Here is a 13,012-nt window from a genome sequence, read left to right as displayed (position 1 = left end):
GCAGTGAAATTATCGGCTTTGCACCTTGCGGTGGTAACCCCAAGTACTTGGGTTTCCCCTGCCAATTCGCATTCCACTAACCGCTCCACATTCATCATCAGCTTATTGGGTGCTGGTACAACAGGCCAAGCAGTGGCCAACGTACCAAGTGGACTCAGTCTCACACCACCCCCACGAAACTAACTAATATAATTGGAATAAATTCTGAAATATATTTATCATATCGCTATCAGCCATAAACAACACCCATAGTCGTTGTAACATTTTAACGTACAAATTGTTTATAATGTTACATTATTTTACGTCGCTGTATTGGTATGCTTGAATTTTGCCGCAATAGGAGAGAAATTTGTATTGTCATTGAGAAATTATTGTCGTAAACTTGGGGTTGGTGGCGCTGTCCGGCAAGAAGTGACGGGTAGTGTGATTGACAGGATACGTGAAAAATGGAAAAGGGAAGAGATATTTGTTTAAATTTTAATCAGATATGCCGCTTTTGTTTATCTCAAGGAGGTGTAATGTCAGCAATATTTGCAGATTCTGGTCAGGAGATTACTTCTCTACCAACTAAAATCATGGCGTGTGTTTCAATTCAGGTTAGTGTTGTTTTTGCATTCGACGGGCTGAAGCCGAAGGGTATGTGTGGGGTTGTTTGGGCGGAGGCTTTTGTTGTTATCCGTTTGATGGTATGACTCAAGTTTGGGGTCATATGTAAATGTAGTCATATGGAAAAATGAGTGGAACCATGTGTAGGTTCCACAGTTCTGGTCACAAATAGTTCTAATTTTCCGTGATCACATCTGCTTATATTGGTTGTAAATGGACATCTGTAGCGGAAGATGACATACTTGTTGTAGTCTCCTCCATGCAGTGTAGTAGTATGAGACCTTTTATTGTTAAATTGATTAAATGCATTTCAACTTCAATAGGGCTGTAGTAGTTAAGACTGCAGTATTTCGTACATTTTAAAATTAGCATTGAGCAGTTTCACATTTATTCTATCAATTTTTTTAGCGTGAGATATTAAAAATTACTGTATGAACGTGTTACATCAATGTTTAATGTAGAATAAGATTCGATAGTTTTATATATATTTATATGTATCTGGATTACATTAGAGCTTATGTATAAGTGTGAACTAGGTTTGTTATATGGTTATGTTGAAGTAATGCAGGTGGTGCAAACAGTAGTGAGATGTTATTTTTTACATAAGCACATCGTTTGTTGTAAATTTGAATTGTAAAACATCTTGATACATTAAATATGTCTACATGTAGTGTGTTCTCAGTAATTAAATGTTTTATGTTATCAAAGTACATATGCATTTTCTAGGGTGTATAAGGGTTGTGAGAAATTATTACTTACAGCAGAGTCTCTTATTTTTGAAAGAAGTATTATTTGCATGTTTTTAAAATATTTAAGAGGTGACTGCATCAAATTATATAATGAGATTTCAATGACACAAGGAATAGCGTAGTCAGTATAGTGAGTGGCTGTGGGTTGGACAATGGAGGGGTCAAAGTTCAAGTCCCAGTAGGGTCAAGAATTTTTTCTGTGTCATCCAGAACGGCTCTGGGGTCCATCCAACCTTGTATCCAATGAGTACTGGGGGCTCTTTCCCTGGGGGTGAAGTGGCCAGATGTGAAGCTGACCACTCACTTTCAACTATTTCCGAGATCAAGAAAATGTGGGTCTATACATCCACACCCCCATACACCTTCATGGTGTAGCGTGTAATTAGTTAAGCAGAGGGACAACTTCACCTTTAGGGGTGAATGCGAATCAAGGAGTATAAAGTAAACTTTACCAAAAATATATTTTGTGGTACATGTGATATGTGTTCAACAAAGGTGATGTAAGAACTGCATAATTTTGTATTAGTGTTTACTCACAGCTATAGAAGTGAAAACCATTTTGTGTTGACCATGTGGGACAGCCAATTTAAAATTACAAAGTTGCCTTTACTACGTGCTTGTAACAGGGAATACGCTAATTACAGATAGGCTGTGTTGTATGAATAGAATGATGCCATAAGGTGAAATAAAACAAACCATCAAAGTATTTTAATTACCATTAAGCAGTGTACAGGTGCTATAAGGAATGACATTCTTAATTAAAAAAAGTTATATATGTATATCCCCCCAACAAATATTATAGACGTTTTGGGGTGTACATTTTGATGTACTATGAATTGGAAAATGAAGTTATTTATTCTGGCGGATCATGCATTCAACTCCTTTATTAATTTCTTACCTCTAAATTAGTAACTTTGGAAAACAAGTCACAGCATATTCTAACTCACTGTGCCATTTAAATGAGGCTAGAGAAGCCCTCTGTACTCAGACTTGTATAATTAAACATTAAAAATACTTAATAGTACCAAACCTTTTTTTTTTAATTTATTTTATGTGAAACTAGACCTCTCATTCTAAGAGAAGAAATATTGAAGATTTTATAAAAAGAAAATTGTTTAATCTGGCAGTGCAGGGGTGGTAACCATATTTTAGTTCAGGAGTAACAGGTTGGTCAGCCAAACTGATATTTTAAATCATTCGTATGGAACTATGAGTAAGTAGATTTTATCATGTAGATTTTTATCATCATTTTTATCAGTTAGTATTTATAATTAACATTTCTTTCCTTCCTCTCCTGTAAACTGGGTAAAAAACATTTTACAAGAAGTTGCAAAACACTTTCTTGATTATTACTATAGGATTCTGACGATGGTGTATAACACACTGATATATTGGGTTTCTGGACTTTATCCATCGTCCTAGTTTTTAAGATAACAAAAACACGACGTTTCGGAAACTGGATCTGTTTCCGTCCTCAGGTGAAGGAAAACACCTATTCTGTTGGGTCCGTTAGAAAGAGCTAGCCTCAATCACTGGACCAGTGGGTCCAGTGATTGAGACGGAAACAGATCCAGTTTCCGAAACGTCGTGTTTTTGTTATCTTAAAAACTAGGACGATGGATAAAGTCCAGAAACCCAATATATCACTTTCTTGATTATATATTGCATTAGAAACAGAAATTTTCAAAACAGTGAATTCAAAATTTGAAGTAGAAAATGACATGCATATCAGTAATGTAGTAAGCAGTGTTGCATAACTGCATTAACAAGTCATAAGATTACATTTTTACCAACAACATTAACTGTATATGTAACTTTGCTATAGATTTTTGGACTGTGTCCTCATATATTTTGATGTGTAAGTGCCAAAAATTTAACTTCCAGTCATTCTTGTAGCCACATGACTTCAGATATACGTAAGCTGAAATAGAACTTCATGTAGCTAATCTAGTAGAACAATATCAGCCTTCTGAGAAATGCAGTTTATGATGTGTTCTGATTTGTTCAACATAATGTATGAGAAAAGGATATGTAATGAAAGTGATTTATAATAATTTTCTTTTTGTTTACTGCCATTTAAAATAGGAGGTGGGGTAATTTCAGATAATTGGTTACGCTTAAGGAGCAACAGTACCAGAGGTTCAGAACCACTGCCCTAGAGCAGTGAGAGTCTTTTAATGCCAACCACTATAAAATGTCTGTTTCACAGCAGTGCATAGTGACAGAATGGATTAGAAGGTTGAAGGCTCTCACAGAGAACCAGATACGTTAAACCACCTTTTTTGCAAAAAATTATCCTGAAAATCTGCTTTCACTATGTTATCTTCTTGCAGATGAAGGAATTCTGCTCTTGCCTTGACAGTCTTCTCTTCAAATGCTTTTTATTTTGACTGTAAATGCTATCACTATGTATGCTTTCAGTTTTTTTTTTTTGCTAGTGGGGTGGGACTAAGTCCCTTGTACTGCAGCCACTTCTGGCCTGTTGTACCAGCCCCAGATGATAGGTGAGGGTGGTTGTGGAGCAGTTGGTGGAATGAAGATTGGCAGGGGAAACCAGAGTACTCGGAGAAAACCTGCCCCACTTTGTCCACCACAAATTCCACTTGACCAGACCTGGGATCGAACCCGGGCCACTGCAGTGGGAAGCCAGGGACTAACAGCTTGAGCTATGGCACGTCCCATGCCTTCTGTTACTGACAGGAAGTGTCATACCTACGGCAAATGTACATATATGTTTGGTTGCCTTGAGCAGAATTGTCAACTCTAACCATATCAGTACATCAGCAGCTTCAACCCTACATTGGTAAAGCTCTAACTTACTGAGGATGGTAGAAACCATGTCATTAGCTGTGAGATTATTCACTGTATTTCCTCATAGTGATAGCTTCGGCTAGTTAATTCTAACAAAATAATCTCCAAGGTATACCTGTTTTAGAGTGAAATAATGGTCCATTATATTCCAAACAATTCTTGCTCATTAGAAGTCTCTCCCTCAGTGAACACTAATATTTTTTCTCTGTGGTGGACCACTTAGTTTCATAGTTTTCTGTGTGATAAACAGCAAACTTATGTATGAAACAGAAGTTCACTAAAATCTCATTACATAATAATTTAAACATTCTGGGGTTTCTGTTGCTTCATTTAATATGTTTAACAATTTCAGCAACTGCGCAATACTCTTTGACAAGATTTGGTGGAAGGTCTTCACAGCTAAAGTGTATCTATGAAGGACACCTGGGTGAAGGTGATGTGAGGGCATACCAGTTTTATGTGAGCCTTAAACCCAGAATGGATTCTCATTATTATCAGTACCCATATCAATTAATTTTGTCCATTGTAACCCCATTATCAATGAAGAATTTCTGCATTGTTTTGAACACATCTCTCCATGTGGTTTCAAGAATCGGAATTCCTCCTACAAAGAATCACCTTTTATGTATCTAGCATGCACAAGTCATTGTTCACAGAAGGCATAATAATCTGTTTGTTTGTTCGCCTGAAGTGGTGTCCAGTTCATTCTGACAATGTTGCGGTTATGGTAACCATGATCATGTTATCTCACCACACATTATCCTATGTTAATTACTATACCAGATTTGATTTTCAATTAGAAATAATTATGGTGGTAGTTAAATGAGACACAGTGGATGTTAAACATAAAATAGCATGTAAAGATGTAAGGTTCATATTTTATGGTTTGAGTTTGAAACAACCCTTAGTTTCAAAGGACTCTTTCTAAGATTAAAAGGTAATCTTATTCACCAGTATGCTATTTTAAGTTATGTATATTTTGATTTACATGTTAAGGTAGTTTTCTTAAGGACTAAATTTATATGCTTGCATTTTTTATCTGTTTAGTAATGAAAAGAAGAATATAATTAATAATACTCATTATATTAATGGTATCATGACAGTTTTTTTCTTTAAAGATTAAATTTATATGTCAACTTCAATCTATATTACTAAAATCTACTTTTTATTAAATGATGAAAAGAACACTATAATACAATTTGATTTTTTTTCTGTGGGCAAAAGACTTTAAATTGGAAACCCTCATTTTGGTAATGTTATTGCCCAAGAGTGTATTGTCATCAAGTATTTTCACATTTTTGGGGTACGTAAGTCTTTAAGGTATGGAGCTCATTTTGTTGGTACCTCCAAGAGAACCTTGACAATTTCCCCTAAAAAGTTCAGTTCATTTATGATGTGCAGGGAGAGAATTGCTGTATATTGTGATAACAAAATGAAATCATTAACTGCACAAATTGGGTGAAATAATGAGACACTGAGCTTCAAGCAGGTGCTTAATAAAGAATTGAAATCAATTTTGTATATAATGCCTAAATGACTTTGTATTTCTTCCATGTCTTTTTTTAGAATTTCAGTGACAAAGTAGGAAATTATTTTGGTTATATAATGATATTACAGTTCTACTTGATGTAATGTTATTTATTTCTTGTTTATTTAGTGACACTTTCAGTAAATCAGTCTGTTTAACATGCAGGAACAGGTTTCTGCTTTCTCTCTCTCTCCTGTCATCAGCTGTTGCATCACCAGCACTGGTATTTCCCCTCACCGACTAAAAGTTAATGTAACCCCAAGCTGTGTGGCATCATGTCACAGTAGACTGTACTCTTAATGAAGTACTGTTTATGGTATAGGGAAGGTAGTACTGATCATGTTCCCTTTTTCTTTTCAGGTATTTGCAGGAGATGGCCTCCCTGCACTGATATGCCACCGATGTCTGTACCAAATTGAGAGATCCTTTGAATTCAAGGAGCAGTGTGAGCATTCAGATGCCACATTACGACAGTACCTCAAGAGACAGAAAGTCGGTGACAGCTGTCAGGTAATATGTAAAGAATTTAGCTTTTATGACTGTGCGCTTGCAACTTTGTAAGTTTCAGTCATTCTTATGGAACAGGTTCCTATTTCATGGTCTGCATAGTCCAGATGGATCATTTGCAATTAAATAGATCAGAAAAAATGAAGAGTTTCTCATTTTCCACTTACTCATGAGAAAGTACACGGAATGGATGAAATATTTGGTGGTGTTTGCTGTCATCCTTGTGTTGTAGTCAGGATTCGTGAGGTAAACTTATAATATATATGATGCCCTCTAGAACTAATTACAGAAGAATGAATTCAGCTCTTTGAGTACTGTTACACTGTATGTATTTAAGCAAGTGTTAACTAGGTTTGTTGTTGTTGAATGTCACCGCCTGCCATATGAGGTCCTAGGTCTCAGCATTCGCTGTTAAGATCTTTGTGATCATCTTCGATGTGACACCATATAGATTGGTTAATTAGTTAAGCACAGGGACAGTGCACAAATTTATGTATGTATGATAATATTTGAGAGAAATGAGGGCACCTCACAACTCATTGCTTCTAGCCAACATGAATTTGTTACATTTTATAACCTTCAATGAAGGGTAGCATAGATTTGCTATGCACACATCTTTTTTCAGACATCATTTGGGTTGGTGGAAGAAAAGCCTGCAAGCTCTTGCTTTTCCCCCCAAATCTTTCTGGTTTGTTGCCAGCTTTTCCCTCTGTTTTTGATGTCTTTCACATGTGTTCAAAGTAAACTCGTTTATCTAATAAATATTTTCTTTTATATTAATTGAAGCTCTTGTCTTTCCTTTATCAAAAGTTGTTAATTTGACTGCTTCAGCTGTATTATTGTCCATCTAACTCAATGTCCAGCATTCATATTCTGTGTTATTTAGCCATGGGAGATGTACTGTTGTGAAGCCTTTAAAGACTGAAGTTCTTCTGAATAATATGCGCATATAAAAATCCAGCTCTTACCTCACAGGAAATATACGATATCTCTGCTACAATGACTCTTAAGGGAAAGGGTGGCTGTTTATTGTAAGAACCATATGAAACACACAAATACACTGTGTGGGAAGAATGCAGAGTTTTAGTATGCTGAAGTCGGTGGTACATTCTCATATACTATCCACTGGCCCTTAAAGGGTTAATGTTTACAGAGGCTTGGGGCACCAGTCCAGATCTAAAGGAAATAGAATTATTTATTTCATATGGAAATATATTGGGTGTACAAAAAGACTGGAGGTATTGTTGCATTTTTCAGCTGCTAATTTTTATGTATATTTTGCATTCTGACAGGTAGTGACAATTAAGCAGGAGACTGTTCAAGAAGACTCAAGTCATGATATAGAAAATGGAATGGTACCTTTAGTATCAGACTGCAGTAGTACCAGAGATGATGTAAGTATTTATAAAATGAAATATGATGAATATCAGTAGTCTGTAAGAGTAGTTAGGCTGTATGTTAGGACTAAACGTGATCTGGGACTTTTGGGGCTTGTGTTTTGCAGAACATGGGTGCAAAACAAAATGAAATGCTGTATAAAGCGGGTCCCCAGCTATTAGACATTGAGCCGTCCAGTTTGCAAGGAGATAAACCCTCAGCAGCAGAGTGGACATACGGTCTGGATGTGGCCTCAAATAATTTCCTGTTTGAAAAGAGAGAGGGTCTGTTTCATGCAGGGAATCTTGTATTTAAACCTGAAGATATTAACTCAGTAGTCGTGGTTGTGGATCCATACTCCTCCATGGACATTAATTCCATGTCTGATGATGACAACTGTTCTGAGGGGGACAAGAGTGTCAAGCGTTTGGATGTTGGTCTGAAAAGCTCTCGTTCAAAAATTGCAAACCGAACTGTGAATTTCAAACATGGCAAGAAGTTGTCAGTTGTCACCAAGGTGGCTGGTGAAAGACCATTTACATGTCCTGAGTGTGGGAAGACATTTGCTCAGCGTGCCCATCTGGCACGTCATGAACTAGTGCATACTGGTGAACGTCCATTTGGATGCAGTGTATGTGGCAAGGCATTTGCTGACAGTTCAACATTGACAACACATATACGTACTCATACGGGTGAACGTCCATTTGTATGTGATACATGTGGTAAAGCATTTGCTGGACGTTCAGATCTCCGAAAACATGCCATCATCCACACTGGCCGACGGCCATATGTGTGCAATGTCTGCTTGAAAGCTTTCACACGCAGTGCCAACTTGAAGAAACATGCACGGATCCACAGTGGTGTACGACCTCATGCTTGCAGGGATTGTTCAAAGACATTTGCAGCCAAGGGTGACCTGACCCGCCATGCACTGATTCATTCTGGCTGCAAACCATTTGTCTGCACTGTCTGTAATGTGGCTTTTGCTCGTAGAGACAAGCTGACACGACATGAGAAGACGCATGGCCGGGATGAGCTGTCTTATGTATGACAGGCTTAGTTAAATCTATGCTCATCTCTTTGGAGGGAAGGGTTTATTGTACCAATTCAAGAGTATTATGTTTTTTTTTCCCACAATCATGGAATGATGTGTATTTATTGCTTGCCTGATTTGGGGATTCCAGTTAGACTGAAAGTTGATTTTAAGTGATATTAGACAGAAGTTGATGATTTGTAAGTTGTTCCTACAGAATATTTTTAGTCTGTAAATTTCTGTTATTTTTTCATTTTGAATGTTTTGTTTCTGTGCACTTCAAGGAGTGTGTTGTGTTTGCATGCTTAAAGGATAGAAATATTTGTACTGCATGATATGAAAGAAGTGCAAACCAATGGCTGGTGCTATGAAGATGAAGACTGAGTTTTTTGAAATGCTCAAAATTCACTGAATGAAATTTAATTCAGACTTTTAAGACTTAATTTTTTTCTAAATTTAAGGAACTTTAGAACAAAATACTGTGGCTGTGTTTGAAGTATTTTATGTGTGACACAGCTAGCTGTGTTGTTCACTGTAGTCATATCACATGTGTTCAATTTTTCATTCACATGTTTTGTGTTGTGTTCCCTTTAGGGCATCTCAGGTCACCACAAATGTCTATGCCAGTGACGTAAAAACATAGCTTAATTTGACTGTAACCTATTACAGCTGGATCTGATGCACATAAAGATTAGAATATAATTTTGAAGAATGTTGCCCTCTTGGTCGTGATATCATGCTTTCTGATTAGATGTTTACTAATGCTTTGGAGGAACATTATGTCTCAATTTTTAGGGCAGAAGGTGATGAACATAATACCACTAGAAGAATCTTACTCTTCTACCAGTAAAAGAGTCTTATTCTTCTTCCCTGAAGATAGAAGTAGTTTGTTTCTCTAAAATGTCAGTGGACATCTGCCATATTGAACAACATCATGTCCCAGCCCAGAAGAAAATGTGCTTTACAATCACAGCCATGTGATCCTCAAATCTCACAAAATATAATCTTGTTTAAGGTGACCCAGATAGCTACACAATTCATTGTAACCATACTGGCTATGTTCTGTTTTGCACTAACATGTATGGTTTTCTTTTTTTCTTTAGTCTGCCTCAAATTTTGCACCTATTATTATTTTTTTTATGGCTAGTGGGGTGGGACTAAGTCCCTTGTACTGCAGCCACTTCTGGCCTATTGTACCAGCCCAAAATGGTAGGTGAGGGTGATTGTGGAGCAATTGGTGGAATGAAGATTGGCAGAGGAAACCAAAGTACTTGGAGAAATCCTGCCCCAGCGCCACTTTGTCCACCACAAATCCCACTTGACCAGACCTGGGATCGAACCCGGGCTGCCGCAGTGGGAAGCCAGTGACTAAGCGCTTGAGCTGTGGCGCGGCCATTTTGCACCTAAAACATACAAGTCCATGAACTAAACACAAAACATAATTTTGCATTGAAACTAAAATTTTGATCCAATATACATAATGATTAGAAAGGAATCTGTTATTGTGATATTACAATTTGGTTAAGTGATCTGTTTCTGTGTATTTATAAGATAATTTAAACATAACTTTTCTTGGTGTAATAACTGTGGTTATAAATTGTACATTAAAAATTCTGTACTAAATAATGGTACATGCTTAGGCTACATACATTTATGTGTAGAATATATATACAATTGTAAATATAGGAAGATATAGGAACTCAAACTGCATTACATGGGAGGGTTTGGAGATGCGTACTCTTGCGGTGTACAAATGTGATAGCATAAATTGGAGATACATCATCTGACACAGTCATATAGTATGATAGTCGTTAGGCTGTGTAGTGAGAATAAAAGATGTTACAAGCATTTGTTTCCAGAAAAATAAAAAATTTTGAAATATTATCGAAATTTTATTTAATAATAACTGGATACTCCAATCATTACATTTCCTTCATTGCTGTTAGAAATGATGTACAAATGTTAATAATATACTTAAAACATTTGTTTCTTGTACTGAAGTGTAAGTCTTAATTAGTGGTTGTTGCCTCCAAATTTTGAAATTATTATTGCACTCTGCTGAAGAATATGTCATTTGAAAGAGTAGTATTAATTAAAATCAGCCCCAAAATATTTATTTAATAGGAAATCCTCCAAGAAAGCTGTTATTCTCATAGATTGCATTTCATGTTTTCATGGCAGTAATTGAATGCATATACTCGTATATATTTTTGTTTTCAGATTTGTCACATTTACACTCAGGATCTTTTTTGTGTCTATTGTTATTTCATTACCTGGTTTGAATCCCGGATTGGGCAATGACTATCCAGACAGGTTTCTCATGCTATTCTTCAGCCCTTCCAAATAAGGGCAAGGAAAGTACAGTAAATTCTGTCACAAGAGGTTTCTTCCATATCCTTCCCAATTCATTATTCAGTATTTTCCAGTCAATCGGTATTCTGTACAGGATATCCAAAAAGTGTACGCACTTTATGAACTTATATGTTAACACATGAAGTGGACAGGTGTGTTGATTACCTTAAAGTCACAGATTTTTTAAATCACCACCAGCACCACCACCAATGAATTGCTGACAGTAGTGTGGAAGAGAGAGGCATACTTCTTGTATTGTTGCTGATTGAATAGCAGCACAGGAAATTCCATGCTTAAGTGCCTGCAATGTTCTTGGTTTTGTGGCATTGTACTGTGCTGTTTGGAGTACCACATAGTTCAAATTCTGAAAGTGTAAAGTCAGGAGATCAGGGTGGATACTCCACTCTTCATCTTTTTCCTGTCCGTCTTCTGGGGAAATAAACATTGAGAAAGTTTCTCACATTGTTACGGTAATGTTGTGGCACACCAATGTGATGAAATTAACGGTCTTCATCAGATGTTCATGCAAGGTATGATGTTACCCTCCAGCATTGTTAAGTTGGCGGTACCTGTGACAGTTGCTCCAAAGAAGAATGACCCTAACATACATCAGGAAGACATACCACACCACAGTGATTCATTCATTCATCTGTAATCTGTCAAGATGACAGGTCCACAGTCTCTTCCAAAACAGTTCCTCCACTTGATGCGATCTAGAGCTTCTCCTTCAAATGAAAATATCCTCTTCTGTCCCCAAGGTCATCCAACATCTTCTTATGTCTTCTTCCTCGTCTTCTGGTCACTTCTATCTGCCCCTCTATCTTTCCTCAATAATTTCTTTTAGAAGGCAGTTACCGCGTAAGATATGACCAATCCAATTAGCCTTTCATTTTCTTATTTCATGTAGGATATTCCTCTGCTCACTGACTCTAAATAACACTTCTTCATTTCTCACATAATCGGTCCAACTGATCTTCTCCATCCTTCTCCAACACCCCATTTCGAAGCTTTCCAGGCGTTTCTGATCTACTGCCCTAAGTGTCCAAGTTTCAGCCCCATACAAAGCAATGATCCAAACATAGCATTTCACTCATTTCTTTCTCAAATTTAAGTCCAATTTGCTGGTAAAAAGATTCTTCTTCTTGCTAAATGCACCTTTTGCCATGGCAATCCTAGATCTAATTTCATACGTGCACCTTCCATCATCTGTTATCAAGCTACCCAAATATTTAAAACATTTCACATTCTCCAGTTGTTTTTGGTCTATCTTTATTGTGACTGGGGTTGGTTGTCTCGAAATTTTCATTACTTTTGTTTTTTCCACATTCATTTCCATGGCATAGCACCTTCCAATCTTGATTAGCCTATCAATCATACCCTGTAGCACAGTTTCTTCCTTAGCCATTAACACAAGGTCATCTGCATATTTCACATTTTGAATAATTTGCCCTCCTAATTTTAAGAGTTCAAGCCCGTCCAGAGCTTCTTTGGTAAGGCATTCGCTGTACAAGTTGAACAAAATTGGTGATAAACAGCATCCTTGTCGAACTCCTCTTCCAATCTTCACACTTCTTGTCTCCCCACTGTCCAGTCGTACTCTAACTTCGTGATCCATGTACAGTTTACTAATCAATGTTCTTTCACGCCAATCGATACCTGTTTCCTTTAGGATCTGCATTAATTTGGTCCAGTTTACACGGTCAGATGCCTTCTGCCAGTCTATAAAGCAAGCACACAGTCCTTCATCTATCTCCAGAGTTCATTCTGCTGTAATTCTCATCATCCCAATTGCAACCCTGGTTCCTTTTCCTCTTCTAAATCCAAACTGATCCTCTCCAAGTATATCCTCTATTTTCCTCTTGATTCTTCTTTTAAGTATCTTTGCTGTACGTGCAGTGAGGCTTATTGTGTGATGGTTGCTGCATTTTGTAGCTTTTGTCTTTTTCTTTCAGGCAATCATTGTCACTTCTGTAAAGTCCTTGGGCCACTCCCCAGTTTCATATACGGTGTTTATTAGTTTTGTCAGTGTTTTCAAACCACCTTCTCCCA

General features: G+C 37.0%; 1 protein-coding gene across 2 annotated transcripts in view; it reads left to right on the top strand.

The window, feature by feature from the left end:
• Positions 1-398: 398 nt before the first annotated feature.
• The window catches only part of LOC111864743 (zinc finger protein 732), a 34,050-nt gene continuing 21,436 nt past the window's right edge, over positions 399-13,012 (top strand). The window contains exons 1-4 of one of the 2 annotated variants that reach the window (XM_023852237.2): positions 399-596; positions 6,055-6,204; positions 7,494-7,595; positions 7,706-9,805. In XM_023852237.2, coding sequence (XP_023708005.1) covers positions 447-596; positions 6,055-6,204; positions 7,494-7,595; positions 7,706-8,629 — 1,326 coding nt within the window. In that variant the 5' untranslated portion in view covers positions 399-446 and the 3' untranslated portion in view covers positions 8,630-9,805. Of the gene's footprint in view, positions 597-6,054; positions 6,205-7,493; positions 7,596-7,705; positions 9,806-13,012 lie in introns of those variants that run through there. The other variant, XM_023852236.2, reaches the window with a different exon arrangement.

Source organism: Cryptotermes secundus, unplaced genomic scaffold (assembly GCF_002891405.2).
Source record: "Cryptotermes secundus unplaced genomic scaffold, Csec_1.0 scaffold780, whole genome shotgun sequence".
NCBI lineage: Eukaryota > Metazoa > Arthropoda > Insecta > Blattodea > Kalotermitidae > Cryptotermes > Cryptotermes secundus.
The sequence above is the reverse complement of the archived record's forward strand: the minus strand, read 5'-3'. Positions and strand labels throughout refer to the sequence as shown.